A 20,912-nucleotide genomic window follows, 5' to 3' on the forward strand; every position below is an offset into this window, starting at 1 on the left:
CAGAGTGAGTTTGAAACTTATTGCCCATTGCATGGGACACCTTAACAAGTTGCCCAAATTATATGTACCTTAAAATTGGGCAGATATCTATCAGGCATGTTAAAAAAAACCCATCGGGTATGGAATGCATTGCTGCACTACCTTGAGTACCAGTACCTAATTCTTGTCCATATTAGGATCTCATCATTGGCTTGTGGGGCAAATCAGTCCTGCTTGTGTTAATACACAGATAATAGGCAATTGTAAAATATACATAAGTGGCAGAATAGGAAATATAGAGGCAATACTGAGGGACAACTATATATCGCACAGACTTTATGTGCATTAATTACAAGGAATGTATGAAATTTAAAGTTAAAATGCTGGGAGTTTTTCTGCTATATCTTTAATGTCGTTTGTAAGTGTAGCTTAGGAAAATCATCTTACTTTGTGACACTTGCAGATAATCTGTCTGTCTTCAACAAATGTCTCTATCAGGTATGAAACATAAACCAGAAATATGCGTGTGCCCTCTGTTCCACAGCAAATGTACAAAGGCATCTCAATCTGCAAAGAGAACAATGCAACACACTGTTTACAGCCAGCATGGAAAAGAAGATAATCTGCTGCTCCAACACATGCATAATTATAAATGCTTAATTTTGGAAACTAAGGGGAAAACTCAGCTCAATGAAAATGAAACAGCAGGCATGTCCCAAACACCCCATGGTGCTGCACAGTGCAGGGCCAGATATCATGCTTTATCTGCTTCCCAATTTAGGGACTTCACAGAAACTCTTCCAAGAAAGAAACTGTACAGTGTACAAGCCACTCACTTTTAATTTCTAAAGACTGTACAGAGAGAGACAAGTAATTATTTTATTATTATTTACAGAAGATAAAAATATAAATATTACATTTAAAACAAAAAGTGCCATTTCGTTAGCAAAAACAGGCTGCTAAATAACAGGACGAACGGCACGTTTTTCACATTAGCACTCACTGACAGAGGACACAACAGTACCTTTCCTCCAGGCTGAAGATCTCCAACAGGGATATCAGTCAGCAGGGCAGGGCTGGAGTCATCACACAGTTCCGCCCCATTGAGGCTAACCAAAGTCTTCTGTGTCAGGTTGGCATCCTGCCCTGTATATGATATTGTATTTAATAGTTAAGTTTCACAGCAGAATGTATACCATGGTGTGGAGTCAGCCAAAAATCAGCATTAAAAGCACAAAGTACATATTTATATTACACATATTATATATTATACTGGAGAACTTTATATCTGTGTCCTTACCTGGTTTCAGCCCTGCAGTAATCTTCACATCCCTTATGACGGTGGTTTCTTGAGACTGTATAGTGATCTTTAAGCAATACATCTCATTGTTCAGTGCTGGAGGTTCATGGTGCAACTGCACGGAAATTTTAGGAACTCTAGAAACAATCCTGTTAAAAATGAAGAATTCATTTTATAAACCATAAAAATGCACAGCACAACTTTTATTGTATGAGAAAGAACAGATTAGAATATACAAACATGGTGCTAGCTTGGATTGCAACGCTGTCCCAGTGTACTTCATTTTCAGGTAGCTTAGGCCTACGTTTGAAGGAACGAGATGCTTGTACAGCTTCCTGGGAAGAAGCTGCGTCTCCTCCACCACCTCTCCAATTTAAAATCACACACCGTCCTGCATCGCCACCCAGGATCAAATCCACCGAAGAAATCTAAAATCCCAAAATGTAAGACTGTGTTTATTGTGTGTCCTCAGTACATTCCAAAGTCAGTCTGACGCTTATGAATTTAAAGTGATAGTAACTTATATAAGATGCTTGAGTATAAAGGCATTTTGTAACATTAGCGTGTATGACAGACTTTGTCTTCCAAGACCAACCCATTGCCAACTTATCCTTACAGCAGGTCACTAGAAAGCTTACATATATTCTAAAAATAAAACAGTGGTTCTCACTCTACCCCCATATCAACTACACTGTTCTGCGAGGTACAGTGCTAGCATTCCATTTCCTTGCACTTATTTTCAACTGTATAATAAGCATTTTATTACTCTCTTTATTTGCTAGATGCAGGGTGGTAATTGTGGATAGATGTGTGTGTAAATGGGAGATACACATGTAATAACACTTAACATGCAAGTGGATATAACAATATATCATAGTATAAAGCAACTACATTATTTCCAAGCATTAATTGACACACTTTTAGAAAACAAGTGCAAAATCAAGACATCTGAACAATGTAAATGCAAAAATTGTAATTGGGAACTATGGTAAGCTTGAGCCTGGTTACAAACACAACATAAACCAATTTTTGCAACATCTGTCACTTAACATTCATATCTTTAAGCATTATTTCTGACAGCTAACCCACCTCAATTTTCTTGCCCACATCTTCTGTTTTTGCAACAAACTTAAATGTGAATTTTCTTGTTTTTCCAGGTACCAGGCACATAGTCCCCTGTGTTGACTGCTCCAGGATTTCGCTGGCATGGTATTGCTCTTCCACCACACAGAACTGATTGTACTCCTGTCAAAGTGACAAACAGTGGGTATTACACTTCAGAATACCTTCAGTCATGAAAGGGTAAAGGATATATCCTTTTATTGGGCCAAAGATGAATTTACATTGTAATGTAGGGGTAAACATTCATATAGGCTTTGTGGATGCAACATATTACCTGGTTGCTGAAGCCAATACAAAGTTTGGAGAAGCGGATTGGATGGGGGCAGTCTGTCCTCAGATACACATGCAACTCAACAGGAGAATCAACATGAAAGGTCGGAGACAGAAACTTTGCCTTGCATTGCACTGAAACAGAAAACGGCATCATAATGCAACACGCAAATATAATCCTCATTCTGTCAAAATGGTATTAAAAGCATTTGTTTGCCCAGTGCATCAAAAGTGAAATGGGAAGCATTATTTTTAATTCAACCTGCAGTTCCTATCTGTATTATAACTCCCAGCATCTACTAAAAGCCTTTAGCTGTCAATGGAAGCTGGAAGTTATAGTAAAAACATATAATAATATGTTACTGCCATCGTCTTGCATTATTATACACACACTTGCACTGGTGTTATTTCTCATTATAAAAGATACCTGCTTACTACTGCTGCTCTGCCTGATAAAAGAAAACATAATTCTAAGCAACTTAGCAATATACATTTATTACAAATTTGTCATGGAATTTAAGTTTTTTGTATATATTATTGCTATTAAAAGCAGTGTTTGTCCATTTTCCTATTCTCTGCCCTGGTGGCTCTGACTTTGAAACAATATAACACAAGCAAAAACTGACAGACCTGTCTTGCTGGAGGAGACTAACCTCTGCAACATTGTTCAAATAGTCATAACCAGGAGTAAAGGGCACCTATCACAATGAAATTACTTAGCACACATGCGCAGTGTTGGACTGGGGTGCTAAGGGCCCACCAAAAAACCTTAGACCTTAGGCCCACTCTCCAGACTACCTTTCCTTCCCTTTTCACTCACTTTCTTTGATTTCTTAATTACTTCTTTTTACATACTATTATCTATCCTTTCTTCCATTCATTCTGTTTCTTCTCAAATAGAATTGGTAAAGGCCATGGTAGAGGCACACAAGGCAAATGGTTGGGTGAGCAGATGGCCCAGGGCCGGGAGTTTTCCTGGTATCCCGGTGGGCCAGTCCGACACTGCACATGTGCATAATGAGGGGGCAGGAAACATGCGTGTGACATAGGAGCAGCTCATGCCCGCCTACGTTACACTTGTGCATAAGGGTAAGTTGTGTCACTCACTCGTTATGCGCATGTCTGCGCCACAACATGGCTGCCCACCCTGGGAGCTCCCTCCTACTGCAGGCAATTTAGTGCTGTAGGAAGCTTTCTTTTTTAAAACAAAAAAACGATTGTTTCCCCCAACTGGATTGTGGGCTCTATTATCCTGCACCACTCGTGGGGGAAGCAATTTCACTGTGATAGGGGCCCTTTAAGCAAAAGCTACTCTCAACAGCAGTTACATTTACTAATAACTTTTAAAGCACTAAATGTTTTTGAAAAGTTCATATTGGAAAGTTGATTAACATTATGTTTTGTTTCATTAGGAATTTTTTTTTTATTTTGGGTTGACATGTCCTTTAAACTACTGATGGTGCTGAACTACAACTCCTCCTAATCTCTAACAGCAGCTGAACACCCTTGCAGAGGGTGAAGGACATTATCACATTATTAAAATGTCCAGTATACACACAATAACCAGAGTGCATAGAGACCTGCTTCAAACAGAACTTCCTGACAAGGCTGAAACCTGTCAGACAACACATAACTTTTTAGGTTGCCTTTCACCATTTACTTACCAAAAGGTACAAATTCTTGCACCTCAATGGTAAACAGGTTGCTTCCTGCCAAGGAAACCCTGTCTGCCCACAGTCTTTGTGCCGTCTTCACCATGGTGACATCGCACTCTGGCTCAGGGTCAGGACTTTCATTCTGAATAGAAACAGAAGAATAAGATGAAATATTACCACTTCTAATAAACTGCAAAGCTGCAATGTCACAGACTAGCAATGTAATATTTAACGCACCATTAACACCTTAATTAGGTTCTTCTCAATTCTTGACTTCTGGTCTTCTTTCAGGGTTGATGCTGTTTGTAGGCAGAAGACAATCGTCAAAAACATATAAACTAAAAAGTGTTAAAATGGGGCTAAAACTAAGAGAACAATATTACAATGGTGGATACACAATAGCTTTTGTGATGAAACAGACTGAGGCGACTTTACAAAAGGAAACACACACACACTTGTACCCTTTTTTCTTTATGTGGGAAAGCTATACTCACACCTTGCCATTAGATATGAAAATCCAAATCCACAATTGCTTTTGAAACATATGAAAGTAGAATGGTGTTGCCTGGTCCACCTATCCATGTGGCTATGGATTAGGGAGGTGTGTGTGCTAAGGGGACCATATCCAGGTTTTTTTTTTATCTTCCTTTTTTTTTTTGCTTGGGGCTGTACAAGAGTGTTCATAAATTTGGAGTGTGAAGGCAAGTTTAGTACATGGAAATGGTAATAAGAATTAGTACACCAAAGAACTTAGTACTATAGCTCTCTGCATATATAAGTGAGTGAGTAGGTAATTAATTTTCTGGAAAATAACAATAGCTACATGGAACAGAGGACTTTATTTAATCATGCTGAACAAGGTACCTCTTCCGAGCAGCTCCAGGGAATAGGTAATATAATCTTTCAGCTGTGCCATGAGATATGCACATTTAAGGGCGGTTGTCAGAATAGAAGTGAGCAGCGTCCACCATCTCTCACTTCGATAATCACACATAACGTAGTCCAGCAGCCTGTATGAATGACAATTTACATTGCTTTCAGTGGAGAGATCAGTATTTCATTTGATTTGTATTCATTTGTATGAATAGCAACATTGGAGTTATTTGCCTTAACATTACCTACTGTACATCTAGGTGTGGCGTACATGTCATTATATATACAGTATAATAGGTACAAAGGCAGATTACTAATAAATATCCTATTGATGTATATGAATAAGTAGAAACAAACTACTGTATATATATATATATATATATATATGTGGAGTCATAGGCACTGCTGACACCAAGGAACGGACCCCTTGCAGTTAAACATATACAGCACGGTATTGTTATTCCTATGCAGAATTTCACAGTGGAGGCAAACACTATATTAACTTGTGCTTATATGTGTGTAAATACATATATGCAAATAAAACAATCAGTGTGCACTATAAGCTATAACCTACTAATTTATGGTTAATTTAAATGGGACAGATGTCATTACATGACCAGTTGTTTGCCTAAGGTGTGTGCTGCATTTTACTGAGATACAGTATATCTCACACAGTTTTTAAATCCAAAATTCTGAAATTAATTTTGATTTTAGAATAGGAACATTCAATGGCCAATGGCTGAATTATGGCTGCCAAAGAGACTTTTCTCAAGATTTCCCTACTCACAGTTCAAATACCAAGTTATTCAACACAAATTAACCTATTTATCCACTTCTGACTTACTTTAGTGCTTTGGTGTAGTCTTTAGCATGGTAATACTCTTCTCCCATCTGAACCACTACAACCAAAAATATAGCAGAGAAGCGCATTTTTTTAAAAAATTATCTTCGGTACAAAATCCTATACTCTATAGAAATTAGTCCAAGGGAAAAGAATTAGAGAAATACAACTGAAGATAGAATAAAATTGCATATTGAGATGCTGAGGGTTTCATAGAGAGGAGCTTTGGCATAAATAAATATATTTTGAGTAAGATTTCAATAAAGGACCCATAAACACTGCAGTCCACTTTACAGAGTGTAAATGGGCTTTTCTGATTTAAAACAATAGTCTGAACAGAAATAATACCCTTTGCTGTTACCGTGTTTAATGAGCCTTAAAGTACTAAGTACTTACTCAGGTGACTCTTCATCCTGGGACACTTGTATTTCTTGAACTGTGCCACAGCATTACTCAAAAGGCTAATAATGAGCTCCTAGAAAAGATAAAATAACAGAACCATAAGTTGCATGGGAAAACAAGTTTTTTTCAGTTAATAGCACTCCTCCAGCAGAATCTCATATTGAAATCCATTTTTCAAAAGAGCAAACACATTTTTTTATATTTCATTTTGAAATTTCACATGGGGCTAGCCATATTCTTCATTTCCCAGGGTACCACAAGCATGTGACCTGTGCTCTGATAAACTTCAGTCACACTTTACTGCTGAGCTGGAGTGATATCAGCCCCCTCCCTTTTCCCCCCAGCAGCCAATGCAGAACATAGGAAAGTAGCAAGGTGACAACCCCCTGACAACTGTGCTAAGAATGCTCCCATGGCCAACCTAGTGGTAGATATCAGAAAAGCACTCAATAGAAAAAACCCAAGTCCGCCTTACCCAAGTTATGATTCCTCCAGTTACACAAACAATAGCTTATCTAAAAGCAGTTCTAATGTGTTGTGCTGTTTTTTTCTGAAAGCTTAAACTCAGGCACAACGCACTGAGATGGCGCCTACACACCAATATTACAGCTAAAAAAAAAAGAAATCTTTTGATTCAAGAATAACATTTTAAATGGTAGAGTGAATTATTTGCTTTGTAAAGTGTAATATTAGTAAGAACTACACCATAAAATTCATGACACAATCCCTTTAAAACAGCAAGGCCTTACCGAATGAATGACTTCAATTTCTTTCAACTGAAGTGCAAGAATCCCAGCCTTCTCTTTTTCTGGATCTGACAGATCAAAACCTGTAGAGAGAAAATACACTTGCATTACACACCTTTCACATATACACATCACCTTTCACATATAACATAATGAACTTGTATAGAGATCATCATTTAGAAACATTCATGGTGCAGGCCATATGACCACAATAGACTGTTAATATGGAACCCATATTATTTATGACAAACCAGCAATTCAAAAAACTTGAGGAAGAGCACTTTATCTTAAAAACACTGTGTTTAACATAAACATTTTAATAAACATAGCACCGTATCAGATTGAGCTGTGTATCCTGGCAGCCTTTTTTATTTATGGACTACTGTTATGTGTGGTAACGTGGTAACTGGGCCTTCATGCAGGAAGTGCTGTATAGCACCAAATGCAACTCACTTAGGATGCCCTGCCGCCAGGCCCTCTGTCCATAGAAGTCAAGAACTCCATTGACGGTCTCAAGCGGATCGGGACTTGGATATGCAACAGAAGCCTAGAAAAATAATAATAATAAATTAGTATTTCAACACAAATTACAGTGAATAAAAATATTTACCTGCGGTGTGCAGTGTTAATTAGTGCTCATGTATAGTTCAACCAGACCTCTTGTGGAAATCCTGGCTCTTACTATTATGATTAAGAATATCAGTACAGCACCTATTACTGGTCAATAAAATCACTGTTAAAACAATAAAACATACATATATATATGAATTTATTCCACTTACTGAACAGTAAAACACACAAGACAGTTTATTTATAAATACATTGATATGTTCTGCTGGTGAGTGAAAGAAATCCAACCTTAAAGAAAGCAAAGAAGTGCTGTACTTACCTCATGATTACACAAGTGGCCAGCAAGCTGCTTGCGCTCCTGTGCATAGTAAGCTGCCTGCTGATAGTAAAAACCAGGATTCTGTGTCTGAATCGCAGTCAGGCCCAGCTTTATAGCTTCATCAAATAGATCTCCAAAGGCCTGAAACCTGCAAATAAATTTGTTTAGATCACAACTCAAGGTTCCAGCCTGGTTTCAAAAGCAACCAGCAGCTACCAAGGCTTGTGCTGATGTTAAGATCTGACCCCCCCCCCCCCCCCCCCGAAATAATGTCCTAAAATCCAGAATTCCAGTGGTTTTCTTCTTCTCTTATCTGGAATAAGCCACCCTCCTATCCCACTTGGTCTATACCATTATTATTAAAATTTATTTATAAAGCGCCAAAACATTCCGCAACGCTGTACAATAAGTGGGTTTCATACACTGGACATACAGAGTAACATATAAAGCAATCAATAACCGATAAAAGAGGTAAAAAGAGCCCTGCCCAAAAGAGCTTACAGTCTACAAGGAACCATGCATTTTTCTCTGTTCCTTCTCCTTTTCAAATAATTTCTGATTCTCAACACTTTTCTAAATTTTATTCTAACTTTGGCTGATCTCTAGTTTTTACCTTCCTCTACCTACAGCAGCTGCACTGGAACTAATATTGCCAGTTACTAAACACCATTACAGGTATGGGATCTGTTATCCAGGAAGTTCCAAATTATGAGAAGGCCATAGACTACATTATAAGCAAATATTTTTAATTTTTAAAAATGATTTCCTTTTTCTCTGTAATAATAAACCAGTACCTTGTACTTGATCCCAACTAAGATATACTTAATCTATATTGGAGGCAGAACGTCCTATTGGGTTTATTAATGTTTAAATGATTTATTAGTAAACTTAAGGTAGGGAAATCCAAATTACAGAAAGATCCTTCATCCAGATAACCTTCTGCCTTCAAGCATTCTGGAGAACAGGTTTCATACCTGTACTAAATAAATATATGAAAATAATAAGTATTTAACTTATAATACTTATAATAAGTATTTATCAAGGTGATGTATTTGGGCACCAAATACATACACTAGGGTGTATTATGGTACAGCAGAGGCATTTTGCACCAATAAAATTTCTTTAATTTTTAATAGAAGTCATAAATTGATTTCACAGAAGTTCACAGAAGTACTGACTAATAGTCAGGACAGATCTATAGTATTGTTGAAAGAAAGAGGAGTATTGCAGGTAAGCAGGGTGGATGCATTTGGCTTATATTGGGACAGTGCTAGTGGTAATTTGCCTGAGGTGTATCCTTTTGCCACAATGATTGCACTTACTTTGTATTATTTAGTATTATTGTTGTATAACCTCAATCTTACCTATTATGTTGACATTTGAAAAACCCCTTGATTCACAATTTAGGCCAAAGCTGGAACTACAACTAAGGTTTCTAATGAGATTAATTAACCAATATCTGAATGTGGTCACCTACTGTTTAGACATCCAGGCTGCGTGCTCAAATGACAGCTCAGCACTACCAATTTTCTTTTTACATAAATCAATGTGCTTTCTGAACTGTGCAATGGCATCAAGTGGGGTGTTGTGCTGGAAACACAGGCGGCATATCTGGGGGGAAAAAAGAAAATCAGAAAGGGCAATTACATGTACAATCATACCACAGGTTTCATTTTTCTTAAGTCAAATCGAATATATCTAAAACTTTCTGACAGGTATACACAAGGTATATGACATTTGGGGAGGCCTCTCACCTTGTAGTTTATAAACCCAGCCATGGTTTTTATCTCCAGCATATTTGTTTCATGAGACCTGAGTTCATGAACCAGATTGTAGGCTGTCCTGTAGTTTCTAAACAAACATAAAAGATTGATGATTATGATTATTTTGATTATAATTATTTTGGGCATCAAAGCAAGCAAGTGGCAGAATCCTAAGGCTAATGTCACACTAAGCACATCCTCCTCTATGGTTCCCCACCAGTGGAAAAGTTACCACACAATACCGCTCTTACTGCTTGCCATCAACTTTAATAAGAACCTAATGGCGAAAATGCTTCTCCAGCAGAATCCTTCAATAAAATCTGATTTTTAATATATCATTTTGAAATTTCAAACGGGGCTAGGCATATTCTTTATTTCCCTGGGTGCCACAAACATCTGACCTGTGCTCTGATAAACGTCAGTCACACTTTACTACTGCGCTGCAAACTGGAGTGGTATCACCCACCTCACAGCAGCTGATCAGCAGAGCAATGGGAAGGGAGCAAGATAGCAGCTTCCAGTAGGTATCAGAATAGCACTCAATAGTAAGAAATCCAAGTCCAGCTTGGGACTCCTCCCGTTACATGGGAGTAGGAGTAACAATAGGTTACCTGAAAGCAGTTCTAATGTGTAGCTCTGGCTCCTTCTGAAAGCTCAGACTCAGGCACAATGCACTGAGATGGCGCCTACACACCAATATTACAGCTAAATAAAATTAATTTGTTGGTTCAAGAATAAAATATTAAATGGTAGAGAGAATTATTTGCTCTGTAAACAGAGTAATTTAGAAATAAAAAGTATACCATAAAAATTATTTAAAGAAAAATTATACCCCAAGAATGAAACCAACAGTCCCAAACTGGTTTGTCCGAGGAAGAGCACAGTTGGTGCTCGAAACGTTGGATTTTTTTCATTAATAAAAATTTTTTTGTTTTCTTACTAAGTCCCTGTGTGTGCGGCTCACTGTCTTGCTTTATACATGTTTTTTGCTAGCACCCGGGGCAGTTGATTACTATTAGGGTGTGCTCTGTTTTTCTCTGTATATATATATATATATATATATATATATATATATATATATATATATATATATATATATATATATATAAATATTATATATATATATAAATAAATATTGCCATTTTACATCCTTTCCCTTGAGCCACCATTTAGTGATGGGCTGTGTGCTCCCTCAGAGATCACATGACAGGAAATAATGCAGCTCTGACTGTAACAGGAAGTAGTGTGGGAGTAAAAGGCAGAACTCTGTCCATACATTGGCTGATGGGGCCTAGCATGTATGCGTGCACTGTGAATCCTATAATCCCAGGGGGTGGCCCTTAATTCTTAAAATGGCAATTTTCTATTTTGGATTACCCAATGGTACATACTACTAAAAAAGTATATTTTTAAGAAAATGGTTTATTTAGATGAAGCAGGGTTTTACATATGAACTTGTTTATGCAATATATTTTTATAGAGACCTAAATTGTTTATGGGTATAGTTTTCCTTTAAGTGTTCATTTTATAGGCTTGAAATATTAAAAATAAATGGCAGGAGGCAAGGACAACTTTGGGAGCTCGTCAGTGGAAAAATCAATACAATAATCTTTGAGTAGTATAGTCTATGTCACCAAAGAAACATGGGGGAAAATTTGTTAAACATAATCTCTTACAAGTTACGTATTTATTGACAAGTACTTGTTTATATAACCCATTTAAAAGATAAAAAGTAATAAAAGAGTTAAAAAATTATTATTCTAAATATTCTAAAAAAAGTCTTAGCTTACAGTGTATGTTTGTATATATCCAAAAATAACTTTCACCAGTGGGTTTGGGTCAATGTGACTGCTATTAGGTTTCTGTTCATGGAAAATGTATTGTTGCATCTCACTGGGAGATATAGTCACACACAGCTTGGTTAATGATCCACTAAACTGACTTAAATCTCAAATATGTTTACTTTAACTTTATTTTCCTAAAGAACAAGATAATGGTTAATCTGAATAGAGACTCTGATTTAAATACATATTTGCGGTTATCAATATGTAGAAGAATTGCCATACTACGAAGCTCCCAGTTGTCCCTAAGCAAATGGGAAAGTCTTAATTAACTAACGCCCCACTAAAGGACATAGGTTATAAGAAATTGGGCCAATCACACAAACATCCTAATTGTTTTTTTTATGACAAACAGGAAATTTAAAAAATCTCTTACTTCAAGGCATTCTGTGTATCTTGTTTCAGCTCACTGAAGAATGCAATTTTGAACTGATGTCTTACAAACAGCAGCTGTAATCACAGATTGCAGATTTTTTTTAAAAAAAGATCTTATTTTTCAATTTTTCAAACCACAAAGAAAAAAAAGGAGAAAAAAATGAAAGAGAAGAGAGAGTGAGGCAAGGGATAGCTAGTATGTGCCTTAGGGCTTAAATACAATCAATCATTCTGTAAGTCCCAGATTGCAGAAATTAGCAGAAATGATTTTAATTTAAAAAATACATTTTATTTTGCAATGTGACAGATCACCAAACCAGTGCCATTATGGTCTGTGTGCATATTTTCATGGAGCGGCCATTGATACAGTATAAAAACATTACAACCCCTAAGAGGCAATTGATACAGTGTGTAGTGCAGAGACCTTTAATTCGGTGCAACCACTACTGACAAGCCAGCAATAAAGTACTGCACACATTACATACACGTTAGGGGAAATTTATGGAGACTCAAGATGCAAGAATAGCTTAAATAGCCACTTTCATCACATATTTTAGACTTTAGAAACAAAGTTAGTGGTGTGTGGCAAATTTCTAAGGATATGTGAAGATCAGCACTGGATATTTTACTCCCAACCATTTACCACTGCTAAAATTAAGGGTACAGATCTGTGAGAACATATATACAACCCGGACTGCAAAAAAGTTGGGACACTAAACAAATTGTGAATAGAACATAAATCACGGAACAAAAGTTTAAACTGAGAAAATGTACCATTTTAAGGGAAAAATATGTTGATTCAGAATTTCATGGTGTCAAAAAATCCCCAAAAAGTTGGGACAAGGCCATTTTCACCACTGTGTGGCATCTCCCCTTCTTCTTACAACACTCAACAGACGTCTGGGGACCGAGGAGACCAGTTTCTCAAGTTTAGGAATAGGAATGCTCTCCCATTCTTGTCTAATACAGGCCTCTAACTGTTCAATCGTCTTGGGCCTTCTTTGTCGCACCTTCCTCTTTATGATGCGCCAAATGTTCTCTATAGGTGAAAGATCTGGACTGCAGACTGGCCATTTCAGTACCCAGATCCTTCTCCTACGCAGCCATGATGTTGTGATTGATGCAGAATGTGGTCTGGCATTATCTTGTTGAAAAATGCAGGGTCTTCCCTGAAAGAGATGACGTCTGGATGGGAGCATATGTTGTTCTAGAACCGGAATATATTTTTCTGCATTGATGCTGCCTTTCCAGACATGCAAGCTGCCCATGCCACACGCACTCATGCAACCCCATACCATCAGAGATGCAGGCTTCTGAACTGAGCGTTAATAACAACTTGGGTTGTCCTTGTCCTCTTTGGTCCGGATGACATGGCGTCCCAGATTTCCAAAAAGAACTTCGAATCGTGACTCGTCTGACCACAGAACAGTCTTCCATTTTGCCACACTCCATTTTAAATGATCCCTGGCCCAGTGAAAACACCTGAGCTTGTGGATCTTGCTTAGAAATGGCTTCTTCTTTGCACTGTAGAGTTTCAGCTGGCAACGGCGGATGGCACAGTGGTGTTCACTGAAAATGGTTTCTGGAAGTATTCCTGAGCCCATTCTGTGATTTCCTTTACAGTAGCATTCCTGTTTGTGGTGCAGTGTCGTTTAAGGGCCCGGAGATCACGGGCATCCAGTATGGTTTTACGGCCTTGACCCTTACGCACAGAGATTGTTCCAGATTCTCTGAATCTTCGGATGATGTTATGCACAGTTGATGATGATAGATGCAAAATCTTTGCAATTTTTCGCTGGGTAACACCTTTCTGATATTGCTCCACTATCTTTCTACGCAACATTGTGGGAATTGGTGATCCTCTACCCATCTTGGCTTCTGAGAGACACTGCCACTCTGAGAAGCTCTTTTTATACCCAATCATGTTGCCAATTGCCATAATTAGTGTTATTTGGTCTTCCAGCTCTTCGTTATGCTCAAATTAACTTTTTCCAGCCTCTTATTGCTACTTGTCCCAACTTTTTTGGGATTTGTTGACACCATGAAATTCTGAATCAACATATTTTTCCCTTAAAATGGTACATTTTCTCAGTTTAAACTTTTGTTCCGTGATTTATGTTCTATTCTGAATAAAATATTAGAAGTTGGCACCTCCACATCATTGCGTTCAGTTTTTATTCACAATTTGTTTAGTGTCCCAACTTTTTTGGAATCCGGTTTGTATATATATATAAATCGACAAAGTGTCAGCACTCTTAGGATTTTCACACGGAGTCAAATCAAACCATCAAAGCAATTATAATGCAAACGGTGAGGCTTTAATACCAACGTTTCAGTCCGCACTTGGGACTTTCGTCAGGGAATCCCTGTATTCCCTGACGAAAGTCCGAAGTGCGGACTGAAACGTTGGTATTAAAGCCTCACCGTTTGCTTTATAATTGCTTTGATGGTTTGATTTGACTCCGTGTGAAAATCCTAAGAGTGCTGACACTTTGTCGATTTAAAGATTTCCTGGCTCTAGCACCAAGGTATAGTAACTTTTGCAGGTGTGCTTCCCATTTTGGACTTTGTATATATATATATATATATATATATATATATATATACATACATATATACATATATATATATTTCTGTGTGTAAAACTGTAAACTGAATCTGAGGATGCAGTGTACAAGAGAAATATCTTATGAGCTATTGCTTTAGTCGAGAAGAAGAAGTGACTTGCAACTTAGACTCCATTACGGAATAGTAGCAGGCGCTGCAATGGGAGCATTAAAGTTCGAGAAGTACCGAGCTTAACATACTAGCATGATTCCAAAAGAACATGAGGAACATTAAATGACAATGAACAGCAACACACTTAAATCAACAAAGAAATTTCAAGAGAGGGGGCAGGCATACAAAATTGAAACGTTCTACATATACACACAAACACATTTGCTTGTAGGAGATTGCAGCGAGTTCTTAAATGACTAGAGTGCTAAAGGCTGCCTGCTACTCAACTAAATCAATATCAATTTACACAATAGTCTGAAATCCGTATGAAGCAGTCTCTTTGTTGGCAGGCATGGAATAAACACTAATGACATTATTAAATAACAGCTAAAAATACACAATTAAGGGCTTACTTGGTGGGTGGTTTTATTCAGAAACTCTTTGTGTGATTTTACTCTTCGGATTTCTGTATAGTAATAGGTTTGTGCATGTTCATAAAATGCATTCTCTAATCTAAAACAAATGACAAATATATATAGTAAACAATATAAACAAAAGAAAGGGAAAACAATATATAATATAATGTAACACTGTGGTTGCATGATAGAAAAAGACAATGATTATGGCAAAAGTCAAGAATGTGTAACATGTGCATCATCTTTCAGCATTGGGGAATATTGGGATTGCATGTTACACATTCTCTTTATATGCAAACATTTGATTGCCCACATACCTAATTATGTAGCCCACAAGATGGTCAGTGTGTGGCAGTACAAACAGGGATTTGCCAGACAGGTCACAGGCATTGCACAAAGCGGCAGCCCTTTCTGAAGCAATCATGTCTTCCCCTGGTAACAAGAACACATATGCATCTAGTAACAAATAATAACTTTAGGCATGTTAAACTGTGTGTTTGGACTTCTTTACCAGCCCATGGTCACTATAGTGCTTAAGCACTGAACATATGTAGCTACCTTGTTTTCTGCTGTTTCACAGCACATGCACTGACTCCTAGTACACAGATTACTGTATATGCAACAAAATATTCAAGATTTGTGTATAATACACAATTTATTCAGGTTCACGTTACATGGCACCATACAAACCATAGTGGCCTCAAATTTAATTATCAGCCCACTAGCTATAACTACTATAACCAAAGAAACCTTACTTTCCACTAATGTTTTGATAATGTTTTGACACCTAAGCTTAGCTGCTCAACAGAAGCCTGAAGCATGTTTATTATGTTAAACACATACTATCTAGCCATCATTTTTTTACGCATTAGTTTTTGATTAAATATTTTTAAATAATATTTTACAGTAATTTCATCCCTTAAATTTGCAGAATCAGGAGTTTCAGAAATAATTTCAGCTATGTATAAGTTAAACAATGCTTATTTGCACAAATGCACAGGTTTGTGTTGGTTATTCCTCTGTATTCAGGAAAGGCCTTGGACAATTATAAAGACAATTACTGATGGGGAGAAAGTGGGGAGTGGGGGGGGGGCAGTGGGGAGAAATAAGGCAAACAAAAATCAATGTACTTTTAAATGCATAGCTTTATGGACCCCCCAAGTAATATGCAACAGGAAAGTTAATTCCAATTATAAGAAAACATATTTTAACTAGAATAATACTTGGATAAAGAAATGTAAACCGTTTTAGCACCTGGTGGTAAAGGGGTCTTTTTCTGAATTAAAACCACAGCAACCTTTGTGTTTCTCCCCTGCAAACTCTGCCTGAAAAAGAAATACAAAAAATGGGATTAGCAAACCCAGCAATCAAGGGGTGCCCCTCTAGGATAAATTCAGCTCTGGAAACTGCAGCTCTGGACAGTTTCAGTTTTACACCTGATGTTTTAGGATTATCATCTTACAGATAAAAGAGTACTTCACAGTACACTTAGCAAATGTCTTCCATGTCCTGACTCAGACATGTCGATACAGGAATAAAATGTCTGGTTCTACATCACCTCAACTGAGGTAAGGGAGTTAGCTTTGAACATTTGCAGTGGCTGAAGATTGTTCTTGTTTAGTGCATTTAGCATTCTGCCAACATGGTAGTTAAAAATCACCTAGCAAGCCCAATTTATAACCTGTGGAGGTAAATGTAAGTGAGAAAGTGTAGCACCCCATTAATATACTATAAATGCTAAGCCTGGACTGGGATTCAAAATAGGCCCTGGCATCTTAAGCACAAAGAAGCCCAAACAGCCCCATGCCAGCCCACTAAATAGTGACTATCTAGGGCACCTTATAACAGCCCCTCTTGCATTTGTCAGAATCTACAGATTGCAAGGCCAAGCCCGATAAACACTCCTCTAGGAGGACTGTACTATTATGTGACATGGAAAAAGGTCTGTGGAGTCAAAGGACACCACAAACAAAGTTGTAAAGTAGGGATGCACCAAATCTCAGAATTTAGCAAAGATTCAGCCTTTTTCTGTGGGATTTGGCTGAATCCATGCATCTGACTGAACCGAATCAGAATCCTTAAAATCATGTGACTTTTTGTCACATAAACACGGAAGTCGAAAATTTTTCAAAGCGCGCGGTTCTCTTTGACGGTGTTTCAATTTCCATATGCAAATTAGGATTAGGCTCGGTATTTGGCCAAAAATTGTGGATTCGGTGCATCCCTATTGTGAAGCTTATGCTACATCTTCAAAACGACAATGGCACTTGTATGTTAAAATGCATTGTAACTTACAGGAATGTATGCATGTGCTCAACAGCATATGATCAATACACCAACCGCAAGCCCTACCTCCAAGTGCACTGGCAGCATCACAGGTAAAACATATAGCTGCATATTTACAGAGCTTGATTCTTTTCCCTGCACAGTGATGGAATACAGTTATCTCCTGACAAAGCAGCTACATGTCACAAGCCCTTTGTGCAGTATCGGGCTACTGAGGCCACAATGCGGTTTAATATCAATAAAGGATGCTTGGTATTTGAGCATAGCTTGATGTGTAATATGTAATAAAAGCAGCTTTTACCTGACAATTTCAACTCTGGTTGCACATTCCGACTGTTTCTCTTTCCATTGGGCCTCATCCCAGTCAAGTTCATAAAACACCACGACCAATGCAGGCACCAGGTTTAGATGCTTGTTCATCCAGCCTGTCTTTAGAATTCCCTTTGGGATGTACCATTCGTAAGACGTTCTCTATACATTTTGAGAATAGAATTTAACAAGAACATTTATGTGGATACAGCAGTGTCCAATAATTGCTGGGGCAGGAGGTTAGTCAGCACACTAAGAGAAACTTTTATAGCACCTTGATAGTATTCTGCAAATTTCCTGATATTATTACAGCAAAAAGGCTACCATTTATGCAATGAAAACCAACTGGGACATTGGCTTGAGAAATTCCAACAGCCAAAGCTGGCCTTAAAGATCTGAGATAACTCTATTTCACTCTACCTTTGTTCTGCATTTTGGATACTCGTGATCACCAGGTAGAACCTTGAAGGAGATAGGTACACGATCTGCCCTTCGGTTGGCACAAAAGGCATCCCAGATAGCTCGGTGAACTGCATTAAAAGTTACATCTAAACCTGTAAGGGTCACAAAGGCCATTGGGCGGCAGCATAGCTCCACAGGAAAGTCCCACTGTGTAGGGCTCATCTTCTAACTGGATCACAATCTAGTAAAAAAATAAAATAAACAGAACATAAACAGAACATTGTGTTTGCAAGACAATATATGCTTGTTGTAATATTTCAAAAAGATAAACAGGAAAACTATGTTATTCATTGTGATAATAATAGTGCACTACTATGTTCCACAAAGACTGTGTAGGAGTATATTTTGGAGTAGGAGTAGAACTAAAGGATTTACTCATAACCTTTCAACATGTAGTAACCGACCAACATGGTTGGTTTAGCATTGGCTCAGCTATGATTTTCAGCATCCTCAAACAGCCAATGGCTATGGATTTTGGCAATTTTGGTAGAGGAACAGATAAAAAGACACAGCATGACTTATCTCTGCATATAATAATTAGCTATGCTCCAGGTACTACCCAAGCGACATTGGGATTAGAAAACAGGTGCGCCAAGGCCAAAAAAATCTCTAGCTCTAGCACCTTTATTTACCTGTAACATTTATTTCATGGGTTAAAATGAATTACTACATTAATAAAAATAAGGCTAATCTAAAAATAAATTCATAGTATGATAGGAAGCACCAATTTAGAGTGCACTGATCAAGTGGTAGAGCCTAAGGTGGATTTAAATTTTGACCGCAAGCAGCACCTTGTGGGGGACAACAGCAGAAAAGAGACTAGCTATGCCTAGTGCAACCTATGAATAGCCTCCACAGATCCACAGATTTAAGTGTCCTACTCCCTCCCTAGGTTGACACCCATTTAGCAACAGCTTTCTCAAGACTTGGGTTGCACTAGTCACAAATAGGATTTTTTCACCAGTTGGGGAGGTTCTACAGGAGGTGTTAAAATCTCCAATCTTGTTATGAATCATGAATAATTTATGGTGCTGGTTTCACTTTGGGCTAAAAACTTTACTGGAGCTCCCTATAGATCCTCGCAGGTCCCTGTCTGTGTTTCAAATGAAGGGTGGGCATGTCCTAATGGTCCCTGCCAAGAGTACATTAGGAGGGGATAGCCAATCACAGGCCAGCAGTCACACAAGCAAAGACAGGCTTCAGTTCCATATTGGATCAGGTCAGATTAGCAGTTGATTGATTCCTATCCTACAGGGCAGTGTGCTGAGTGCGAAGTTTCCTCCTGCAGGCGACTTGGGATTGCTGATGGAAAGCCTTTTCAGATCGATTTGTCGCCCCCTCGATAGCAGAGATCTATTGAGGGTGACTCAACCTCTCCGTGGGTTCTTAACTTAAGAAGTTCTGAATTGAAAGTGCCTAAGGCATAGAGGTGGGGCAGGCAATATATGATTGACAGCTGGGATGTTAAAATGATTTTATAGTGGGCATGGATGTGTTAATAAAGAAAGAGTTTTGGTTTCATGTATAACTTAAAAAGGACTTTTATTATACAGCTTTTTATGCCTAGGTGACAGTACCACTTTAAAAATTAGAAAACAATAGCACAATATGAACAATTTTAGAGACAATAATACTAAGGTCCAGATTGAGATTCAAAACAGGCCCTGGAGTTTCAAGTAGACAGAGACCCAAACAGCCCCCACAGGGCCAATAACTAGTGACTGTGCAAGGAATTTTACTGCATTCTGGCATTTGCCACAATCTGCAGTCTAGGCCTGGTCCCACTCTACTAAACTGATCATTAGAAAGCAATTTCATTGAGATTTCTTTGCAACACTTTGGAAAGCAATACAGTTACCTCAATAATTATACTGTCATTCAACTCGTTTGTGTGTTGTGCCCCTGTAATTGCTGTATGGACTACAACTCCCAGCAGCACATCTCAGCCTCATGCAGTGTGCAAGGCTGTAAGATACAGTTGAGTGACAGCTGGGGACTGTGCAATGGACAGGTTGTATCATCATGAGCCTCATAATTTATTTATAAAGAACCAGCAAGTTACACAGCACTATACAATTATAGATCTGAACTAAATAATAATCAGCAAAGCAGCACCGAGGAGTTTTTTTACGGTCATTGTGGTTTAAACCGATGAAGAGCAGCCCAAGCTGAACCATAGCAGGAAGAATCAGCCATTTGTAGTTCAGCAAAGCGTTGGCTCATTACCAGGTGGGACCCGTACCTCAGGAAGCAGAGGGCAAGCACCCCACTATGCATTCACTACCGACAGAAACACGGGGTCCGAGTTTCCAGGGAGACCCCAGTTCTATCCGCATTACCTGATCAGCTCAGTCACACACGATGTAAAGCCCCAGCAACCCACACACGTAATCTTCACCCCTAACTCCCGGCTCCGACAAGTACAGGTAACATTCTACGGTGACAAATCCTTGCAGGATATCAATCGCACTGGAAACCGGAACATGGACTCAGCCCAGAGTGTCAGCTGATTGCCTTTCAGAACTAGCTAAAACGCAGAGTCAGACATTTTTGTTAAGGTCAGTAATAGCTGCAGTACGTGAATGCCAAAGGGAGGCTACCCTTAATAAAAATGGCAGCTTAGAGCTTTTCGGGCTGTCGCACAGCGATTACGTAGTTGTTCTAG

General features: G+C 38.2%; 1 protein-coding gene across 2 annotated transcripts in view; it reads right to left on the bottom strand.

Moving 5' to 3' along the window:
- trappc11 (trafficking protein particle complex 11) overlaps positions 1-20,817 on the bottom strand; it is a 28,631-nt gene extending 7,814 nt beyond the window's left edge. The window contains 23 exon segments of one of the 2 annotated variants that reach the window (NM_001130331.1): positions 427-546; positions 1,004-1,125; positions 1,280-1,428; positions 1,520-1,707; positions 2,369-2,524; positions 2,676-2,806; positions 4,336-4,468; positions 4,564-4,625; positions 5,191-5,336; positions 6,044-6,098; positions 6,437-6,515; positions 7,192-7,271; positions 7,642-7,735; positions 8,078-8,225; positions 9,555-9,688; positions 9,832-9,928; positions 12,058-12,131; positions 15,188-15,287; positions 15,508-15,622; positions 16,445-16,515; positions 17,778-17,947; positions 18,206-18,428; positions 20,587-20,817. In NM_001130331.1, the coding sequence (NP_001123803.1) occupies positions 427-546; positions 1,004-1,125; positions 1,280-1,428; positions 1,520-1,707; positions 2,369-2,524; positions 2,676-2,806; positions 4,336-4,468; positions 4,564-4,625; positions 5,191-5,336; positions 6,044-6,098; positions 6,437-6,515; positions 7,192-7,271; positions 7,642-7,735; positions 8,078-8,225; positions 9,555-9,688; positions 9,832-9,928; positions 12,058-12,131; positions 15,188-15,287; positions 15,508-15,622; positions 16,445-16,515; positions 17,778-17,947; positions 18,206-18,409 (2,628 nt within the window). In that variant the 5' untranslated portion in view covers positions 18,410-18,428; positions 20,587-20,817. 2 annotated transcript variants of the gene reach the window in all.
- Positions 20,818-20,912: the final 95 nt, after the last annotated feature.

The sequence above is a fragment of the Xenopus tropicalis genome, chromosome 1 (assembly GCF_000004195.4).
Source record: "Xenopus tropicalis strain Nigerian chromosome 1, UCB_Xtro_10.0, whole genome shotgun sequence".
In the NCBI taxonomy this organism is placed as follows: Eukaryota; Metazoa; Chordata; class Amphibia; order Anura; family Pipidae; genus Xenopus; species Xenopus tropicalis.